At 43.5% G+C, this 21,502-nt stretch overlaps 1 protein-coding gene across 1 annotated transcript in view; it reads left to right on the top strand.

The window, feature by feature from the left end:
* LOC124616298 overlaps positions 1-21,502 on the top strand; it is a gene marked incomplete at its 5' end in the record, with an annotated part of 117,637 nt that overhangs the window by 9,229 nt on the left and 86,906 nt on the right. The window contains one exon of the mRNA XM_047144601.1: positions 6,405-6,617. Coding sequence (XP_047000557.1) covers positions 6,405-6,617 — 213 coding nt within the window. The remainder of the gene's footprint in view (positions 1-6,404; positions 6,618-21,502) is intronic.

The following is a 21,502-nucleotide window of genomic DNA, read 5'->3' on the forward strand; positions in this document are numbered from 1 at the left end:
CAGCCTCACAAGGGGTCAGTGCACCCCGCTTTCCAACAGCGCTCGGCAGACTGGATGGACACCCATCCAAGTGCTACCCAGCCAGACAGCGCTTAACTTCGGTGATCTGACGGGACCCGGTGTTACCACTGCGGCAAGACCGTTGGCAGGCAATTCAAAAACACAGGCTGAAATATATAACGTTTTATCAGCATTGTAGCAGTTAACAATCACAATGTATAGTTCTTTAATATCTGCAAATGAATTTCTCTCATATATCAGACGCAAACAAAAACAAAAAAATATTTCACTGTAGACGAGCGGGCGCAACTACAGTCATGAAAGTCGCTAACAATACCAGACGTTTCTTTGAATAGCTTTAAGATAACAGTCGCGATAAGATCGATTTTGTTAATCCACTGCGATAGCAGTGCGCCAAGCGACCAGCAGTTACACTTCTCAATACGGTACCAGAAAATGCAAATACTATTGTTTATATTGATTTGTAACATACTTTTTATGTTAGGGAGCATTTGTAGTCCCATAAAAACCGGCAATATGTTGAAAACGACACTAAATTTGTCACTGCATGACAATTTATTTATGATTCTCGTGAAACATAGAGATATTTATAATGTGTTTTGCTTCAATAACAAAAAATTGCTGTAAACACCAGAGGACCTGACGTATATCTACCCAACAAAGTGGAGTTTTGTTCGCTGTACTGTAGTAAATCTGGAACGTACGAAACGTGTACAGAATGTAATACCTACATTATTTAATGCACCAACTAAGCAACCATACCTGTAGCTAAAGAGAAAATCACACGGACGTGATTAGAAAACGCCAAAAACCATAAATCGTTCCCCAAAACAGCGGAAACAACTTCCAGAAATGTTGCTATAAGGGCGTTCAAAAAGATACGAGCCGGAGGCATAATTACAGAAACCAGTACCTGTATGTTTGAAGTATTGACCCTGTCTGTCGAGAACTTGTCCCACTGCGACACAAGGCGGTGAATGGCTGCCTCATAAAATTCCCAGGGCTGCGATGTTAACCAGTTCCACTCGAAGAGCTTGAAGTCGTCATCCGAGGTGAATCGTTCGCCCCTTTTAAGGGGACCAGAAATGGTGTAATCACAGGGGGAGAGGTCCGGACTGTATGGAGGGTGGCCGAGAACCTTCCATTCGAATTTCTGCAGGAGTATCGCGACTATGTTGGCCATATGAGGCTTTGCATTGTCGTGGTGCAGAATGGCCCCACGGGTGAAATTGCCTGGTCGTTTTGATTTGATCGCTTGGCGAAGGGTGGCCAAGGTTTGCGAGTAAAGTTGGGCATTCACTGTTGGCCCATGCTGCACGAAGTGGATCAGAAGGGGGCCATTTTTGGCCCCGTTAAAAAAGCTCTGAGGGGGCAAACGATTCACCTCAGACGATAACGTCCGGCTGTATGTGCGGAACTGGTTAACATCACAGCTTTGGGCATTTTATGAGACAGCAATTCACCGCCGTGTGTCACAGTGGGACAAGTGTCTCAACAGCCAGGGTAAATACTTCTAACATACAGGTACTGATTTCTTTAATTATGCCTCCGCCTCGTTTCTTTTTGAACGCCCCTTATAAATCTGAGACAATAGCCACAGAAGGCAAGAACCTTCAAAACATTCGCTTCTGAAGCAAAAGTAATTGCATTTAGAAAAATTTTCGTGTGTTAGAAATTCGAGCGAAGTGTAAGAATTGGCGAATCATGAGACTTCATACAGATATTTTTACTTGTCAAGGAAAGAGCCTATCATAAAAAGAACAGCCAATAACAGAACTATATGCTTCTCATGCATGAAGTAAATGTTTATATTCTTTTGCTTTCAACGGAGTAAGCCGCATTTATATTCGAAAGTACTTCTTCATGAATTAATTGTAGCTTATATCACTGAGCCAGTGAGATTCGGCAGTTTTTACATTTATTTCACGACAATTTATGTGTCTTGGTAATTTGATCGACGGTAGACCACCTACAAAAATTCCAAAACAGAGCGCTAAGACGAGCTTTCCACGTCCCCAAGCGATTCCGCACTGCACACGTACATGAAGCTGCAGCCATCGAAAGATTAACAACGCGTTTCCGTACCTTGGCAGGAGCCTTCTATGCCACTGCGCGGAACTCGCAGAACGAACTGATTAACACCCTTGGACAATATGACCAAGACAGAGATAAACATAAAAGACCAAAATCGCTACCCCTGCAGTAGCAGAATAGACAAAAGGAAACAAACTCTAGCGAAGAAAAAGTAGTAAAAAAAAAAAAAACCTCAACGAAAACAGAGAAGGAAATATCCAAGAGGACGCTGTGGCCGAGCTGTTCTAGACGCTTCAGTCATCGATGAATGCTGTGACACATTTGCATACAACATTGCCAGTGATAAGTATCAGTGAATTATTGTTCCCTTAGCTCGATATCTGTCTTCAGGAACATCAAGGCAAATTAGGTTCAAAAATTAAAAAAAAAACGTTTTCTGGCAAAAATCTTGTAATGGATGTAGCAAAATCTGGAAAAATGGGAGAGAATCATTTTTAGTGTTGCATCGCGGAAAATAATTCATTGCCTTCGTTGGACTCGTGGGCTGAACATAACGACATCCCTGTCTTCAGGACGACGAGAAGACCGTTTAAATAATTCGGATTCCGCCCGCAACTAATAGTGTGATTCAGCTTCTCGATAAAAAAATTCAACAGTATATAGTATTTTTCAAAAAATTTTCGAGCAGTACAATTTTCGTTAGCTCTTTGTCATGCAAGGTTTATCGGCAGAACAGTATTGTTAAACTTCAGTCATTTCTCCATTGTCAGTTTGCAGCACCCCATTTTACGAATTTCATCAAGTATGCCTGGTGTGCAGCACAATACGCAGAACAGTGGCCACGACCATTTCTTATTGCATTCCAGTTCTGTCTAAATAAAACTAGTAATAACTGCGAAAAGCATGAAAGTATTAATTTTTCTTTTATTAGGTGCGCCTGACGTAAGGAAACTGTTTGTTTTAGACATCCAGTACACAAACTTCCTAGTTGCTTCTGTCTCGGGTTCTTCGGCCGACGTTCGTCTGATGATTTTACTGACGTTTCGCCAGCACGAGTGTCTGGCATTGTCAAAGCTTCATCCTCCATTGCCGGTGGCGAACGTCAGTAAAATCATCAGACGAACGTCGGCCGAAGAATCCGAGACAGAAGCAAATAGGCAGTTTGTCAACAAGTGGCCACGAAAGCCTTAACAGTTTTGTATACAGTACACCCTTCGCATTTTTGTGGCGACTATAGGGAATAAACAATAAATTCTTTAAGCGTTAGCAAAATATACATTATTTAAAAATGCTCGTAAGAATTGCGGTGTAGGGTTTGTTATCAAATATTGCGTGTCAACAAATTAAAGTCCCGATTGATGCCAGTCGTATAACATTATAAATCGCCTTGATTTTCTTTCCTCTGTTAGTCACTTGGGTTTCAATTACGTCTGCAGCACTTTATTTGTCGATTTTAAATGCAAGTTATTCTAAAAATTAATGAACTCAGACATCTTTGGTACGGCAAATTCTTAAAATTCGTGTTTGTGCGCGTAGGACCTAACATAACGTTGCGCTACGTCCTCTTGTCGCGGCTGCATCTGCTTATTCGTCGGTTCAGCGTTAGGCAGGAAGGACTGTACAAACCGATTATACGCAGGTCTTCGTGTTGAAAAACGAGTAACCTCAACAGTTTTTAAAAAATACTTCCGGTGCGCCTTATCAGCTAAAATTCTGGCAGTGCACGTCGTTCATTGTAGTCTTCCGCTGCGTGCGTCTGCTTAGCGGTGTTCGGTCAGAGAGCTGGCTGGTCTCTGGAATAAAAAACTGAGTCAAAGGATCAACAACTTCAACGGATGTCATGTGACGTCCACTACGACCAAATGCAACGAACAAAAAGAAAAAGTGGTAACGTGTTTGCCAATGTGGCGTCACCTGAAATAAGATTTGGAATTCGGCGGCCGAAATTCCCCGGATGGTGTCTCCCGGCCAACAACGCCATACTGTCATTTTTTCTTCTTTGTTCCTGTGTAAAAATTTCAGGATAGGTTTCGACATGTCGGACTGAATTATTCCCTTGTAAGAGGACTTCTCAGATTGTCTCCTAAATTGTCAGTGTAGATTAAAAGCAGCGGAGGGCCTACAGCATTTGCTTGGGGAGCCCCACTTACGACATCGATTTCTCTCCATGACTTTCCGTCAATTACTACGAACTGACACATTTTTGACACGAAGTCACGAACCCAGTCGCACAACTTAGGGAGCACTCCATGGATACCCAATTTGATTGGAAGCCGCATCTGAAGGACGGTGTCAAGGACCTTCTGGAAATCTGGGAATGTGCTATCAACTTGAGATCTCCTGTTGATACGAAGCGTGTTTTTTAAGTAAGTACCGTTTTGAAATTAAAAAAAGACATGCTAAGATATCTCAACAATTTTATTTTTACGTGAAAGCCTGTACTTTAATCTACTTTTCCTCATAATTTCCGCCAATATTGAGGCACTTGTCATAGCGCTGTACCCGTTTTTGAATAACCTCCTCATAGAAGTCTTCCGTCTGACTTGTTAACCACTGTATCACCACTGTTTTGACTTCGTCATGAAGACACTGAGGTGTTTCTTCAAGTGCAGAAACAGATGGTAGTCACTGGGCGCAAGATCGGGGCTGTACGGAGGATGATTTCGAGTTTCCCATCGAAAAGATGTGATGAGATATTTGGACTGGTTCGCCACATGCGGACGGGCATTGTCTTGCAGTAAAACGATGCCCTTGCTCAACGTGCCACATCTTTTGTTCTGAACTGAACGGCTCAGATTGTGCAATGTCTTACAGTAAGCTGCTGCATTGATTGTCTCATTACGAGGCAGAAATTCCACAAGCAATACTCGCTTTTCTATCCCAAAAAACTGTGCGCATTATGAGATTTTCACTCTGCAGCGGAGTGTGCGCTGATATGAAACTTCCTGGCAGATTAAAACTGTGTGCCGGACCGAGTCTCGAACTCGGGACCTTTGCCTTTCGCGGGCAAGTGCTCTACCAACTGCGCTACCCAATCACGACTCACGCCTCGTCCTCACAGCTTTACTTCTGCCAGTACCTCGTCTCCTACCTTCCAAACTTTACAGAAGCTCTCCTGCGAACCCTGCAGAACTAGCACTCCTGAAAGAAAGGATATAGCGGAGACATGGCTTAGCCACAGCGTGAGGGATGTTTCCAGAATGAGATTTTCACTCTGCAGCGGAGTGTGCGATGATATGAAACTTCGTGGCAGATTAAAACTGTGTGCCGGACCGAGACTCGAACTCGGGACCTTTTCCTTTCGCGGGCAAGTGCTCTCTCTACTAACTGAGCTACCCAAGCACGACTCACGCCCCGTCCTCACAGCTTTCATATCAGCGCACACTCCGCTGCAGAGTGAAAATCTCATTCTGGAAACATCCCCCAGGCTGTGGCTAAGCCATGTCTCCGCTATATCCTTTCTTTCAGGAGTGCTAGTTCTGTAGGGTTCGCAGGAGGGCTTCTGTAAAGTTTGGAAGGTAGGAGACGAGATGCTGGCAGAAGTAAAGCTATGAGGACGGGGCGTGAGTCGTGCTTGGGTAGCTCAGTTGGTAGAGTACTTGGCCGCGAAAGGCAAAGGTCCCGACTTCGTGTGTCGGTCCGGCACACAGTTTTGATCTGCCAGGAAGTTTCAACTGTGCACATGATTTTACGGGCAGAAATTGTTTGCTTAAACTTCACTTTTCTGGGTGAATCTGAATGCCGCCATTCCATGGACTGTTGCTTTGATTCTGGTGTGACGCAGGCCACCCATGTTTCATCATGAAGAAACACCTGGGCAGTCAGCATCTTCAAGGCTATGACGAAGTCAAAACAGTGGTGATGCAGTGGTTAACAAGTCAGGCGGCGGACTTCTATGAGGAGGGTATTCAAAACCTGGTACAACGTTATGACAACTGCCAAAGTATTGACGGAAATTATGTAGAAAAGTAGATTAAGGTACAAGCTTTCATGTAAGAATAAAATTATTGAGATATCTTAGCACGTTTTTTTTTTTAAATTTCAAAACGGTACTTAGTTAAAAACACGCCTCGTATATCCAGTAACAGCGCCCGCGAAACGCGGCCCCGCTCTACTGCCTCCGTTTGGGTGTCGCCGGCCGCGTTAGCCGTGCGGTTCTGGCGCTGCAGTCCGGAACCGCGGAACTGCTCCGGTCGCAGGTTCGAATCCTGCCTCGGGCATGGGTGTATGTGGTGTCCTTAGGTTAGTTAGGTTTAAGTAGTTCCAAGTTCTAGGGGATGACCGAAGATGTTGAGTCCCATAGTGCTCAGAGCCATTTGAACCATTTTTTTTCGTTTGGGTGTCCGCAGGAGACGCTGGTGCGGAACGTGGACTCTGCGTACCCGGTGATGCACGAGAAGGTCCTGTACCTGCTGGTGAGCTTCCTGGAGTTCAAGCGGCAGCACGGCTCGGCGCCGGAGCGCTCGCTGTACGCCGACATGTCGGTGCTCGGCCTGGTCGACCGCCTGCTGCAGCGCCGCGCCGCCGCCTTCTATGGCGACAGGGACGTCTACCTGCTGCAGGTACGTGACGCTTCCGCACCGCGCTCAATTCATTACTAATAGCCACCTGTCAAAAGGCCAGATGTCACAGTTCTTAGGATCTTCCAAATTTATCACTGATTACCTAACCTTAAAGGAAGGCCTAATATTCTACACTGAAGAGCCAAAGAAACTGGTACCCTATCAAGGTAACCCTTTAATCAGGCACTTCATTTATTTAATATATAAATTAAAAGTTTTTTTTAAAATTAGGTTGTGTATTGTTTTGGTTATTTTGAATTAATTTGTTATGATTTGGTTATATTTTTTAATATATATATATATATATATATATATATATATATATATATATATATATAAAATAAACTTATATATAATAAATAATTTATATTAATATATTACACTTAATTAAATTTAAATACCTATAAGTTTATTTTATTATTATTAAGTGATTATTTTAATACATTTATTTACCGAGGATTGTAGCTACTGATGTTTTTAGCTTAAAATAAATTATTGTATTATAAAATATATAATAATATGTAAATTAATATTAAATGTTATTATAATTGGATATAATAAATAAGATTAATAATGTTAAATATAAAATAATATGTTAATATAAATAATTATATTAATTATAATAATATAATTAGTAAATTACCTATAATTAAATTATTCAATTAATTAATATATAAGTTATCTTAATATAAAATTAATTTCATATTAATAACATATCGTGTAGGACTCCCCGCGAGCACGCAGGAGTGCCGCAACACGACGTGTCATGGACTCGACTAACGTCTGAAGTAGTGCTGGAGGGAGCTGACACCGTGAATCCTGCAGGAATGTCCATAAAACCGTAAGAGAACTAGAGGTGGAGTTCTATTCTGAATAGCACGTTACAAGGCATTCCAGATCTGCTCAATATGTTCATGTCTGGGGAGTTTGGTGGTCAGCGGAAGTGCCACTCTGTAGCAGTTCTGGGCGTTTGGGGTATCGCATTCTCCTGCTGGTGCTCAAGTCCGTTGGAATGCACAATGGACGTGAATGGATGCAGGTGATCAGACAGGATGCTTTCGTACGTGTCACCTGTCAGAGACGTATCTAGACGTATCAGGGGTCCCATATCACTCCAACTGCACACGCCCCACACCATTACAGAGCCTCTACCAGCTTGAACAGTCTCCTGCTGAATGCAGGGTCCATGAGTTCATGAGGTTGTTTCCATAGCTGTACGCATCCATCCGCTCGATGCAATCTGAAACGAGACTTGTCCGACCAGGCAACTTGTTTCCAGTCATCAACAGTCCAATGTCGGCGTTGAAGGCCCCAGGTGAGGCGTGAAGCTTTGTGCCGTGCTCTCATCAAGGATACACGAGTGGGCTTTCGGGTCCGAAAGCCCATATCGATGGTGTTTCGTTGAATGTTTCGCACGCTGACGCTTGTTGACGGCCTAGCATTGGACTGCAGCAGTTTGTTGAAGGGTTGCACTTCTGTCATGTTGAACGATTCTCTTCAGTCGTCGTTGGTCCCGTTCTTGAAGGATCTTTTTCCGACCGCAGCGATGTCGGAGATTTGATGTTTTACGGGATTCCTGATATTCAAGGTTCACTCGTGACATAGTCTTACGGGAAAATCCCCACTTCATCGCTGCCTCGGAGATGCTGTGTCCCATCGCTCGTGCGCCGAATATAACACCACTTTCAAACTCACTTAAATCTTGAAAACCCGCCATTGTAGCAGCAGTAACCGATCCAACAACTGCGCCAGACACTTTTTTGCCGATTGCAGCACCATATTCTGACAATTTACATATCTCTGTATTTTAATACGCATGCCTATACCAGTGTCTTTGGCGCTTCAGTGTATGTTAAAAGGGCAGAAATACCGGGTAAGGCATAAAGGACGGACGTTTAAAAATAATAAAAAAGTAATATATCGTTACTTGTGCTTCAAACAAAAATTTATTTACCGGATAACACGCAAATTTTGTTGCCATTTTACAAAATTAATGATCGAATACAACATCTCCCAGGTGAGGACCGTTTTCAGCGATGCACTTCTCAAGCCATTCCCGGAGATTGGTTTCCACTCTCTCCATCACTGTTCTGTAAATTTCAACGACTTCCAAACGAAATGCTTCCTTCATTTCTTCAAGTGTACGTGGTTTATGCTCGCATACACGTTACCTGATGCCACCAAACCGGAAATGACGCAACCACAAAAAAGTCCTAATAGCTTCCACTGACATTCTTGCTGTGTGAGCTATGGCCCCGTCCTACTGAAACCAAATTCGCCGGATAGGAATACGTTTTCGTCTTAGTTCAGGTAGGAAGAACTCAGTGACCATCTGCCTATAACGTTCCAAGTTTACAGTTTACAGTGTTCCCGTCATCGTTTTCGAAATAGTGTGGAGCAGTAGCATTTGTACCAGTGACAGCATTCTAGTCACTATGTAATAGTCTCTCATTCATTAGTTTTAGACTTCACTGGCCCAATAATGACAGTTCTGCTGATTTACTATGCCGTTCAAATGAAAAAGAGCTTATTACTCATAAACAAAGTAATGTTCTCATTTTGTTCAAGAATGGCCTCCATTTCCGGAGAAAAATTTTGCCGCCTCACATAATCTCTAGTGTTCAACTGTTGCACCATGGCCATTCTTTAGGGATGAAATCCTAGATCAGCATGCAAAATAAGCCTTACTGTACGATTACTGAGGCGCAGTTCAGCAGAATATCTCCCGGCAGGTCGACCAGGACTACAGACTATGGCTTGCCGAACTCTTTCAACATTTTCTGCAGCGCGTACTGAGCGAGGAGTACCAGGCGATTTCTGTTCATGACTGTTCCTTGTAAACGAAATGATTCAGCCCAACGTAAAATGATGTTACGAATGGGAACACTATGTCTCACAAGATTGAAATGGCGACGGAACTCACGCTGAACGGCAAAGATGCACTCATTATTATGCACAAAACTATCGTAAGCAAACATACAATGTTGCACAGCCACGGCTCCATGACCTCGACTAAACAGAATGACAGAAGTTACCAAACACGTGACCACATCAGTCCCTCCACTACTAATACCTGGTCCTGAATACTATATGTTGTAAAAACGTCCGTCCTCCCTGCCTCACCCTGTATCATAATGGTAAGCACCGTAAACCGCTTTTCAGATTCAAATGTGATCATCATGACTGTTTTTTTAACTTCTGTGATATTTATGTTAGTGAACATAGGGGCTTGTATGAAAGGATTACATACTAATTAGTGCAATACATTTTCTAAAATGCAGAGGAAGTAATGGAAAAAAATTATAGGTCGTCAGAGTTAGCATGGATTTCGGGATACGTTGGCCGGCCTATACTTCTAGCGCAACTGTGAACTATCATTCAATACGTGGTCAGTATTTCAAAAACACAATGAAACTTTGAAGACCCAGAAATAAATACATTGATCGAAAGTTTTCGAAAGTGCTTTATTAAGCCTCGTAAAAGAAAGAAATATAGCACCATACATAAATCAAACAATGTGATCCTTTCCCAAAACTATAAATATGAAAGGTGTAAGGATGAAGTACCACACACATAGTTCCAAATGTACTTGATGTCTTCAGTTTTACCCATCTTAAACCTAAATCCTCGTTTTAAGACATCCGGTGCAGTTATAGCTAAGAGTATCTGCTCTTCATTTATCGAGTCAATATCTGGCACTTGCGGCCAAACACGCATCATTCCCTTTTCCGGGAGATATTTGACATTATATGTTATAAATGAATCACTGCCTGAACCACAACAGTTTGCAATTTGGGTAGTATATCACTGACATTTTCTTCTCTTAGTTATAGGCACATTAATGATTACTAATGAGTTTTTGTATGTATGGTGGTGGTTAATGTTTGTATTCCTTAACTACACACTATCGTTAACATCATCAGTCTTTAATAAATCGTGTATCAGTAATCCAGGTGCAGCAATGACCAGAGGTCAAAGTAACCCCTAAACAGAGACATCATGCACATGATCTCAGAAATCGTAATATTCTGGCAGATATATACAAAAACTAATTAGTGGGCCTGTTTCGATAATTAATCGAGTAGTATACATGAACCGTTCACTTGAAAACAGCAACGGCTTTGCAGTTAAATGATATCGGTGGATTTTCCACAACCATATTTTAACACGCCTTTTCCTATACAATTACAAATGGCAGCTGTTGCACAAAATAACTGCACTACATGGCTCCATCTAAAGTACATTAATAGAACGTTACCACTAAACGGTACGTATTGAACATCCGAGTGAGAGCCAGCAGTGAGCTGTAAAACTTTTGGTGTATGAGTCAACCAAAGTTTAAAGTAACCACGTTGGTCAAAGTATACCCGGTTTAGGTTAAGTTTAAAATGCTATTATTTCCTTCGTATTTCATTAAAAGGTCAAATTTCCTAGAAACCTGTTTTTTTTTACCAAAATACTTCATGTTACCTTATTATTGAGTTGACAAGTAATTTTGACTCCCGTTAGTGGAGAGCACAACAATGCGTTATAGTTGACAATACTTGACCTCTGTTAGTTCAGAGCATTATTGTGTATAAATTTTACTGTTTGGTAGCACATTAAGCACCATGGTTTCCTTAGATGAAGATGACTGTATTCTTGGAGGGAAATGAAAATCAAATTCCCCAAGCTACAAGAGAAATATAAAAAAGCAAGTAAGACTGAAGGAAGAGTCTTATAAGAGCTACTCTGGAAAGGATGTAGATGTCAAAATAATTGGCAGAAAAGACAGGTAGTTTCATATTATTTAGTAATATTGTTCCTTAAGTTAAATACCTACAAGAAGACAGCTGTCTCTCTAGAAACGTCATTCAGAGGAATGAGAGAATTCATTTTAGCGTAAGCTCACTAAATCACTTCGTTTATGATTCCAATAACCCTGGTTATATTATGGGATTGCCATTCATCAACGTTCTAGTTAAACATATATTTAATGTTGACCTAAGCCAGCATCTTAAACTACCTAGAAATGTATGCCATCTTTCTGGTAAGGTGTCCATAAAAAAACCTAAAGATGGAGGACCTCCACAAAATCATTCAGTATGCGGAAGATAGTTGCACTGAATTTTATGTGAGCATTCTGAAGGACTATTTGGTGGAAGAAATACAGAATTAGATGACTTTAATTTTTAATTTCCTTTCCAAGCATAATAAAAAGTGGGGTCATATACAAGCATTAAAAAGCCAGTAAAATAGCTATTTTTTAATTTAAGCGCTTGTTATTTTTCAGAATTTATTAAAAGGGCACAAGTCCAGAGTTTTTGAAATGTAATGACATTTTCATTCCGCTCAGTATAAGACATTTCATATCAATCATTCTTACTAAGAGTGACAGTACTGTGTTTCAGAATGGAAAATTCGGAGAAAACTCATGAAATTTAGTAATAAATAAGTTTTTTCTTCATACCCGAAAACTCATTCTGATGGACATTTAGCCTTTTAACAAATGACTATTCATTTGTTCCAGATAAAGCGCGATTCCTCATAAAAACCCATTCAGGAAATGCATTATACTGGCGGAAAAAATGCAACACCCTCAAAGATTGTGTTCGGTTGCGCCATATGCATACTGAAAGGTTGTAGTGTTAGTGATCCGTTTATCACTTCATTGCCTCACAGAGAGCGTTCTGGAGACCTGTCTGTGTAACCTATGTTTTGCCTCTGCAGGCAGTAACAGGGCTGAGTTTAGGGGTGAAAAGCGTGTGCAACATTCGTTCTAGGGTACAATGATGCCCAGCTAACGACTACATACTCCTGTTGAACAACTTCAGCCATTTGAACGGGGAGGTATTGTGGTCCTTTGAGTAGCTGAAAGGACGAATCGGCAGGTTGCTGCACAGGCGGGGCACAACGTATCAGTGGGGTAGCTGTGATTTGTGGAACATTCTCAGTCTCGTAGATCAGGTTCTGGACGTCCGTGTAGCACAGACGTACATCAAGATCAATGTATTTGCAACAAAAAACCGAAGTCATCCAGCGAAGAAATCCAGGCTCATGCTGCACTCGCTGCGCCGTCGGTGAGCATTGGGAACCGTCTGCTTGCAGCAGGATTAAGATGAGGTGGGCCTCTGACCAGACTACCACTGACACCACTACACTGCTAAGTATGGTTACTCTGGTGTCGTGAAAGAGTTTACTTGTCTTCAGTGATGAGAATGTATGTGAGTGAAGGACGTATCCGTGTATTGCAGAGACCTGGAGAGCTGACTATTCTAGAGTGCATTCGCCCGTGACACACAGGTACCATCCCAGACTTCAGGCTGTAGGGGAGCCTCGAGTTTTAGCTCGCGGTCACATTTGGTGTTTCTGCAGGTTAAAGTAACCAGTGGCCGCTACATTGCACAGGTTGTCATCTCCTGTTACTGTCATATCTTCAGCTGGAAGGAGATGTACTTTTCCAGCCGGACAGTGTACGTCCACATACGACTGCTACGACCCAACGTGCTCCTCAGGGGTTCAACAACTGTCCTGGCCAGCGAGATCATTAGAACTCTCGAACTCTCGCCAGTTGAACATGTATGGGACATGGTGAAGCGAAAACCTACTCGTTCTTCAGAGTCTGCAAGAACTGTTGGCGAATAGCAAATGAAGGCGCGAGGTGCTTGGAACAGGATGTCATTTGGCAGCTTCACGATCGTTTGTATGCAAGAAAATAAGCCTGCCTTGACCGCCAGAGTGAGGGGGTATGGGGGGGGGGGGGAGGAGAGGATATACGATGAATATTCATGCGATTGTTTGAGAACGCTATACTGTGACATGTGGATTTCATCTTTCATAAATTTATCATCATATACTCCTACAATGATGAACTGCTTATCGCATCACTTGTCAATAAAACGGCCTTTTCCTTGGGGGTGTTGCATCTTTTTGCAGCTGTGTGTACCCAGCTTTTTAGTGGAAGGGACTGAGCGAGGTGGCGCAATGGTCAGCACGCTGGGCACGCACTCGGGAGGGCGACGATTCAAGTTCCCCTCTGGCTATCCAGAGTTAGGTTTTCCGTGATTTCACTATACACTGGAAGGAATGGTCAACATGATTCGCACTGAACATGGCTAAAGGTTCACGAGAGGAGTAATAGGAAGGAGTATAACGACTTGCTTAACATTAAAATTCTCAACTTGTAGTGGCACAAGTAAAGGAGCTGTCCTGTCCAGGAAGCAATATCTATACAACTAAACGTCTAAAGCAGTCCCCCAGCCCCATTTGCAGGTTGCCTAGCTAACGACTTTCAGGGGCAACAATAACTGGATTTTCAATGTTTCGTATAATTATTGACCAAATTTAAAAATATAAAAAGTGCTGTCGTAATCTACTCATTAAGAAGCATAATCTTAAGTTAAAGTTGTAACACAATAAGTCAAGTATTAAGGTTAAAAACTGTGAATATGTCTTGAGAGAGCGTATCTCATACCCAGACTATATTCATCCAATATTTCAGAATGAGATCACTTAGTGGCGTTCAACAAACTTTACACACAGTTTCAAACCTTTTCGAAATTTTTTCTCGTGAACATGTTTAACGCAAATATTTAACATACTAACTCATTTGTAAAGTAAGCAGAAATTGGAAGCTGTTTTATGGATTAGGGTTCTATTCTTTAAGGAATCGGAGGTGAGGGGCGAGGTGTTTACTGGTTGATATTGAATTGAGGAAGAATTTCATTAACGTGTAAAACTGGACCGCAGAATCGTATCGAAGTGAAACGAGGACAATTGGAAATCTTGAGAAGAAGGAACTGGAAGCATTTGAAGTTCTGTCCTATGGAAGAATGTTAGAAATTCAGTGGACGTATAAAATACGAAATGGGGAAGTACTAAAAAGAACATGCGAGGGGAGACGCTTACCAGTGGAAGGACATGTTAGTGGAACATCTACAACGCCGTCCAGGAGTACTTCAATTAACGATGGAACGCAGGAAAGAGAAATAGAAGAGAATTTTCTTTTAGTCATCAGTCTTCTGACTGGTTTAGTGAGGCCGACCATGAATTCCTCTCCTATGCCAACCTACATCCTTAATTATATGCTGGACGTTTTCCAATCTCTGTCTCCCTCTACGGTTTTTAACCTCTACACCTCCTCCTAGTACCATGGAAGTTATTTCTTGATGGCTTAATAGATGTCGTATCATCCTTCTTGTCTGTGTTTTCTACACATTCCTTTCCTCTCCGATTCTCCGCAGAGCCTCCTCATTCCTTACCTTATCAGTCCATCTAATTTCAACATTTGTCTGTAGCACAACTCAAATGGATCTCTTCTGTTCCAGTTGTCCCACTGTCTATGTTTCACTACCGCAAAATGCTGTGCGCCAGACGTACATTCTCACATACTTCTTTCTCAAATTAATGCCAATTTTTTGTACTAATACACTTGTCGTGACAAGAAATGCCCTTTTTATCAGCGTTAGCCCGCTTTTGATGTATAGACCTATAGGCAGAAAAAAACTAAAATATGGAAATCATTTTGCAATCGATTTTGGTGTAATGATCACGTAGAGACGAAAAATATTAGAACAATATGAGGGGGTCATCATCAAACCAATCGAAAGATTGATGACTTAAACAACGAATGAAAATGGTTTAGGCGAGTATAACTTCTTCAATCGACAATAATTTCTTCCGTGTAATATCAATTGTTGAGGCTAGGAAAAAGAGCAAAGTTAAAAGTCGATGAATCTTGATAAAAGGGAGACTTCCGGGCCATTTCGAAACACAGCTCGACATCTTTTTGCAATCACAGCAAGTGGTGCGTGACTGATGACATTGTGTTAATACGAAGGTGTTTATTTGTACCCATATCTTGGTTGCTTGTTCTGCTTCAAATCAGTAAGAAATTTTACAACCAGTGGCGTGTACAATACAGAGTGTTTCACAGTTCCTCTATATCTACGTCGTACTGCGCAAGCTGCCTCATGGTGTGTGGTGGAGGATACTTCTGGTACCACTAACTGATCTCCCCTACCCTGTTCCACTTGCGAAAGACGCGTGCAAAGAGTAATTGTCGGTAAGCCTCTGTATTGGCTCCAATCTCTCGATTTTCCTCGTCGTGGTCATTACGCGAGATGTCTGTGGGAGGAAGTAACACGTTGTACGATTCTTCCCGGAAAGTACTCTCTCGAAATTTTAATAGTAAACCTCTCCATGATGCATAACGCCTCTCTTGCAATGTCTGGAGGAGGAGGAGGAGATTAGTGTTTAACGTCCCGTCGACAACGAGGTCATTAGAGACGGAGCGCAAGCTCGGATGAGGGAAGGATGGGGAAGGAAGTCGGCCGTGCCCTTTCAAAGGAACCATCCCGGCATTTGCCTGAAGCGATTTAGGGAAATCACGGAAAACCTAAATGAGGATGGCCGGAGACGAGATTGAACCGTCGTCCTCCCGAATGCGAGTCCAGTGTGCTAACCATTGCGCCACCTCGCTCGGTGTAATGTCTGCCAATGGAGTTTTTTGAGCATCTCTGTAACGCTCTCGCACCGACTAAACGATCCCGTGTGGAAACGCGCCAGTCTTCGTTGGGTTTTCTCTATCCCTTCTATCAGTTCTACATGATCCCAGATAAACGAACAGTACTCAAGAATCGGTTGAACAAGCGCCTTATAAGTCACTTGCTTCGTGGTTGAGTTATATTTCCTTAACTTTCTGCCTATGAATCTCAGTCTGGTATCTGCTTTTCCTACTATTAGTTTTATGTGGTCGTTCTCGATAGTTACTCCTAGATGTTTTACGACAGATACTGTTTCCAGCAGTTTATGATCAATAATGTAGTTGTACAGTAGTGGCTTTCTTTTCCGTTGTCTGCGCAATATCTTACATTTATTTACGTTAATGGTCAACTGTCAGAGCCTGCACCGTTCATCAGTCGTATGCAGGTTATTCTGCAAATCGATACTGTCTTCTGACGTTGCTACTTTGTTACAGACAACCGTATCATCTGCGAACAGTCTTAAAGAACATCCGACGCTTTCCACTAGATCATTTATATGTACACTGTAAACAGTAACGATCCTGAATCTTCCTGGCAGATTAAAACTGTGTGCCGGACCGAGACTCGAACTCGGGACCTTCGCCTTTCGCGAGCAAGTGCTCTACCAACTAAGCGACCCAAGCACGACTCACGCCCCGTCCTCACAGCTTCTAATTCCACCAGTACCTCGTCTCCTACCTTCCACCTTCCTACCTACTGGCGAAATTAAAAGCTGTGAGGACGAGGCGTGAGTCATGCTTTGGTCGCTCAGTTGGTAGAGCACTTGCCCGCCAAAGGCAAAGGTCCCGAATTCGAGTCTCGGTCCGGCACACAGTTTTAATCTGCCAGGAAGTTTCATATCAGCGCACACTCCGCTGTAGAGTGAAAATTTCATTCTGGTAGCGATTCTATTACACTTCCTTGGGGTACTCCGGAAATTAGCTTTACATCAGTCGGTTTTTTTCCGTTAAGAGCGACGTGTTGAGTTCTACCTGCAAGGAAGTCTTGAACCCAGTACCAAATCTGGTCCGACACTCGATAAATTCGTATTTATTTCATCAAACGGTAGTGCGTGACGGTGTCAAATGCTTTGCTGAAGTCAAGGAAAACGGCATCAACCTGGGCGCCGTTACCAAGCAAACTGGCGCAGTGGTTAGCGTACTGGACTCGCATTCGGGAGGTCGACTGTTCAAACCCGCGTCCGGCCATCCAGATTTGGTTTTCCGTGATTCCCCTAAAACGCTTCGGACAAATGCCGGGATGGTTCCTTTGAAAGGACACGGCCGACTTCCTTCCCCATCCTTCCCAAATCGGATGGGACCGATATCCTCGCTGTTTGGTCCCAACCTGAGCGACGTTGTCTACAGTGCTGTGGATCTCATGGAGGTACATAGTGAGCTGAGTTTCGCAAGATCTGTGTTCGCGAATCCACTTTGATTTTTATAGAGGTGATTTCCGTTGTCCAAAGACATCGTAATTCTTGAGCATAAAAACATGTTTCATAAGTCTACAATAGATCGATGTCAACGGTTATAGATCGACAGCTGTGTGCATCCATCCTGCGGCCCTTCATGAAAACGGGAATGACCTATCCTTTTTCCAGTGGCTTAGGTACCCTTCGTTGCGGCAGCGATCTACGATAAACTGCTGCTAGAAGGGGAGTAAATTTCTTCGTGTAATCTTTGTAGAATCTTATACATAGATGCTATCCAGATTTTTCGGGACTGGTGCTGCCATCTGTTGTAAGCCTTAATTTTGGACTAATGGTCACCATCACCCTCGAAGTAGTTCCCATCCGCACATACACACCAATACCAGTGTTTCTGCCTCTGGTCAAACGTTTTTTGAACTCCTGTTCTTTGAGAGTGTTTATCACCGCCAGCGATACTTCTTGGATCCTCTCTAAAGTGTCGAACCGACGGCGTTTTAACTTGAGTTTCAGTTTAGGGAATAGCGCGAAGTCGCAATGTGCCAAATTTGGCGAATACGGTGGGTGGGGTACAACCGCTATATTGTTTTTGCCAAAACGTCCTGGTGAGCAAGGACGCGTGACAGGGTGCGTTGTCGTGATGCGGCAGCCAGTTCCCTTGACGCCAAAGTTCGGGCCACCATCGCCGCACGCTTTCATGGAGCCGTCGCAAAACATCACAGTATTACGCAGAATTCACTGTTTGATTGGGTGGAACGAATTCTTTGTGTACAATTCGCTTGGTATCAAAGAAAACGACGATCATGCTCTTCACCTGTCTCGCTTTTGTGGGTCTTGGAGAGTCACTCAAACCACGCGTGTACCGCTCATGCTCCGTCCCCCAAATAACTTGTTGGATCATTGCAAGGGCCTCCGTAGCACTTTTCCTGAAATTCGCACAGAGTTTGATACACACACGCTGTTCTGTTCGCGGATCCATCGTAAAATGGCCACACACCAAACACAGAGTATTACAGATCTCACTGTGGACACGCAACATACCCTCCCAGCTGAAGGCCACTCCGGACACTGACTCATCAGATATGCAGCTCTCACCAACTACTACTCCTACTTTCCAGATGGTAGCACCAGTCCCGAAAATTTTGGATTCCACCTCCTATCTCATCTGGTCCTGACGCCATTCCACTACTAAGCGATTGTAGTTGCTGTTCTATTCCGCGATCGGTTAAGTCTTCTGTGGGTTGTAGAGAGGACTTAGCAGATGAAGTTTTCATCAGGAACCTATCTCCGAAATACGATATTATTCCGAATTACAATGCAAAATTCCTGCGTACATGCATGCGTGACCAAAGGAACATCACAGCGGCGACTACAGCTGTTATGGACTACATTAAATGTATTCATAATTGCGAATATGGACTGTCATCAGCTATATAATGGAATGGCGACTACGAAAATTTGTGTCGAACCGGGACTCGAACTCGGATTTCCCGCTTATCGTGAGCTGTCGCCTTGCTATTTTGTGTGTGTGCGTGTGTGTGTGTGTGTGTGTGTGTGTGTGTGTGTGTGTGTGTGATCTCATTTTGTTCGTTTCATTTGCTCTGGGCGGACGTCGCAAGACACCCGTTTCAGTTCGTCGTTGATCCATTAACTCAGTTTTTTATTACAAAGGGCAGCTAACCCTCTGACCGAACACGCTGAACTACCGTGCCGGCGACTATTTCGCGCCGGCCGGGGCGGCCGAGCGGTTCTAGGCGCTACAGACCGCTCCGGTCGCAGGTTCGAATCCTGCCTCGGGCATGGATGTGTGTGATGTCCTTAGGTTGGTTAGGTTTAAGTTCTAAGGGACTGATGACCTTGGAAATTAAGTGCTCAGAGCCCTTTGAACCATTTTTGAACTATTTCGCTATCCGTGCACGGCTCACGCTTATTATGTAGATTCCCGCAGTGATTACAGCCGTTATGAAATGCGTGCATGTCCAAAGGAATTTTCCATCGTAATTCGAAATAATACAGACACTGCTATATTTATTTATTTACACTCATGCTCATAAATTAAGGATAATTGCAGAATGTGGTAACACACAACGTGGCACTACACAAAACAGGCGCTAATAGCGTAGGCACATAGGGAACACACACGACACAGATCTGTAAGTCCACGGTATTGGTGATAAGTTGAGAAAACCGCCCCGAAACACATGTGCTACACGACGCCACTGTTTCCTGCGCATGCACGCCGACATCAATATGGGATATGATCACCACGCACACGTACACAGGCCGCACAACGGGTTGGCATACTCTGGATCAGGTGGTCGAGCAGCTGCTGCGGTATAGCCTCCCATTCTTGCACCAGTGCCTGTCGGAGCTCCTGAAGTGTCCTAGGGGTTTGAAGACCGAGAGCATCCCAGACGTGCTCGATGGGGTTTAGGTCAGGAGAACAGGCAAGCCACTCCATTCACCTGATATCTTCTGTCTCAAGGTACTCTTCCGCGATGGCAGCTCGGTGGGACCGTGCGTTATCATCCATCAGGAGGAAGGTGGGACCCACTGCACCTCTGAAAAGGCAGACATATTGATGCAAAATGACGTCCCGATACACCTGACTTGTTACAGTTCCTCTGTCAAAGACATGCAGGGGTGTACGTGCAACAATCATAATCCCACCCCACATCGTCGAACCACGACCTCCATAAAGGTCCCTTTCAAGGACATTAAGGAGTTGGTATCTGGTTCCTGGTTCACGCCAGATGAAAACCCGGCGAGAATCACTGTTCAGACTATACCTGGATTCATCCGTGAACATAACCTGGGACCACTGTTCCAATGGCCATGTACTGTGTTCTTGAGACCAGGCTTTACGGGCTCTCCTGTGACCAGGGGTCAGTGGAATGCACCTTGCAGGTCTCCAGGTGAATAAACCATGTCTGTTCAGTCGTCTGTAGACTGTGTGTCTGGAGACAACTGTTCCAGTGGCTGCGGTATGGTCCCGAGCAAGGCTACCTGCAGTACTGCGTGGCCGTCTGCGGGCACTGATGGTGGGATATCGGTCTTCTTTGGTGTTGTACACTGTGGACGTCTCGGACTGTAGCGTCTGGACACGTTTCCTGTCTGCTGGAATCTTTGCCATAATCTTGAGATCACACTTTGTGGCACACAGAGGGCCCGTGCTACGACCCGCTGTGTTTGATCAGCCTCCAGTCGCCCTAGTATTCTACCCCTCATAACGTCATCAATATGTGTTCTTTGAGCCATTTTCAACGCACAGCCACCAATAGCACGTCTGCACACTTACTCGCTGCATCGTACTCTGACATGCACCAACACACCTCTGCGTATATGGTCTGCTTCCAGCCCCACCGTGCGACGACCGCAGGTCAAATGCATCGCATGCTTATACCCCGAGGTGATTTAAACTCGCAAACTGCCCGCCAGAGTGTTTTTTCACCATATATCAGCATTATCCTTAATTTATGGACATGAGTGTAGGTCCTCCGTGGAGCAGTCCAACACTGTGACCACGACGCCGAAGTTATACACTTGCGCTCAATCTTGAACTTGTTAACGTTGGATCATTCACTGTTTCTATTTTGCTTTTTCTTCACACTTCAGTACACTTTCCTCCTGTTTTCATACTTGATCTCTGTTCAGTTTTTGACGGCTATCAACTGGGCCCTCTTATCACTAAATCTGAGGAGGTTGCAATGTTTCCCTTGGAACTACTCTCTCGAACCGCTAAAAGCCTGAATAGGGATTGTGAAGCGTCCACTATGTCGTTGTTAGACCGTTTTCATAGTGATTTGAAGCAGAACAAATAACGACGATTAGCGGGCAAATAATGAGAAGGAAGGAAGGAAGATAAACATTTAACGTCGCGTCGACGATGTGGTCTTTAGTGGCACAATATAAGGTTCGATAAGAGATGGAAAGAGAAGAAAATACGCCGTGTC

This window comes from Schistocerca americana, chromosome 5 (assembly GCF_021461395.2).
Source record: "Schistocerca americana isolate TAMUIC-IGC-003095 chromosome 5, iqSchAmer2.1, whole genome shotgun sequence".
NCBI classification, from domain to species: domain Eukaryota; kingdom Metazoa; phylum Arthropoda; class Insecta; order Orthoptera; family Acrididae; genus Schistocerca; species Schistocerca americana.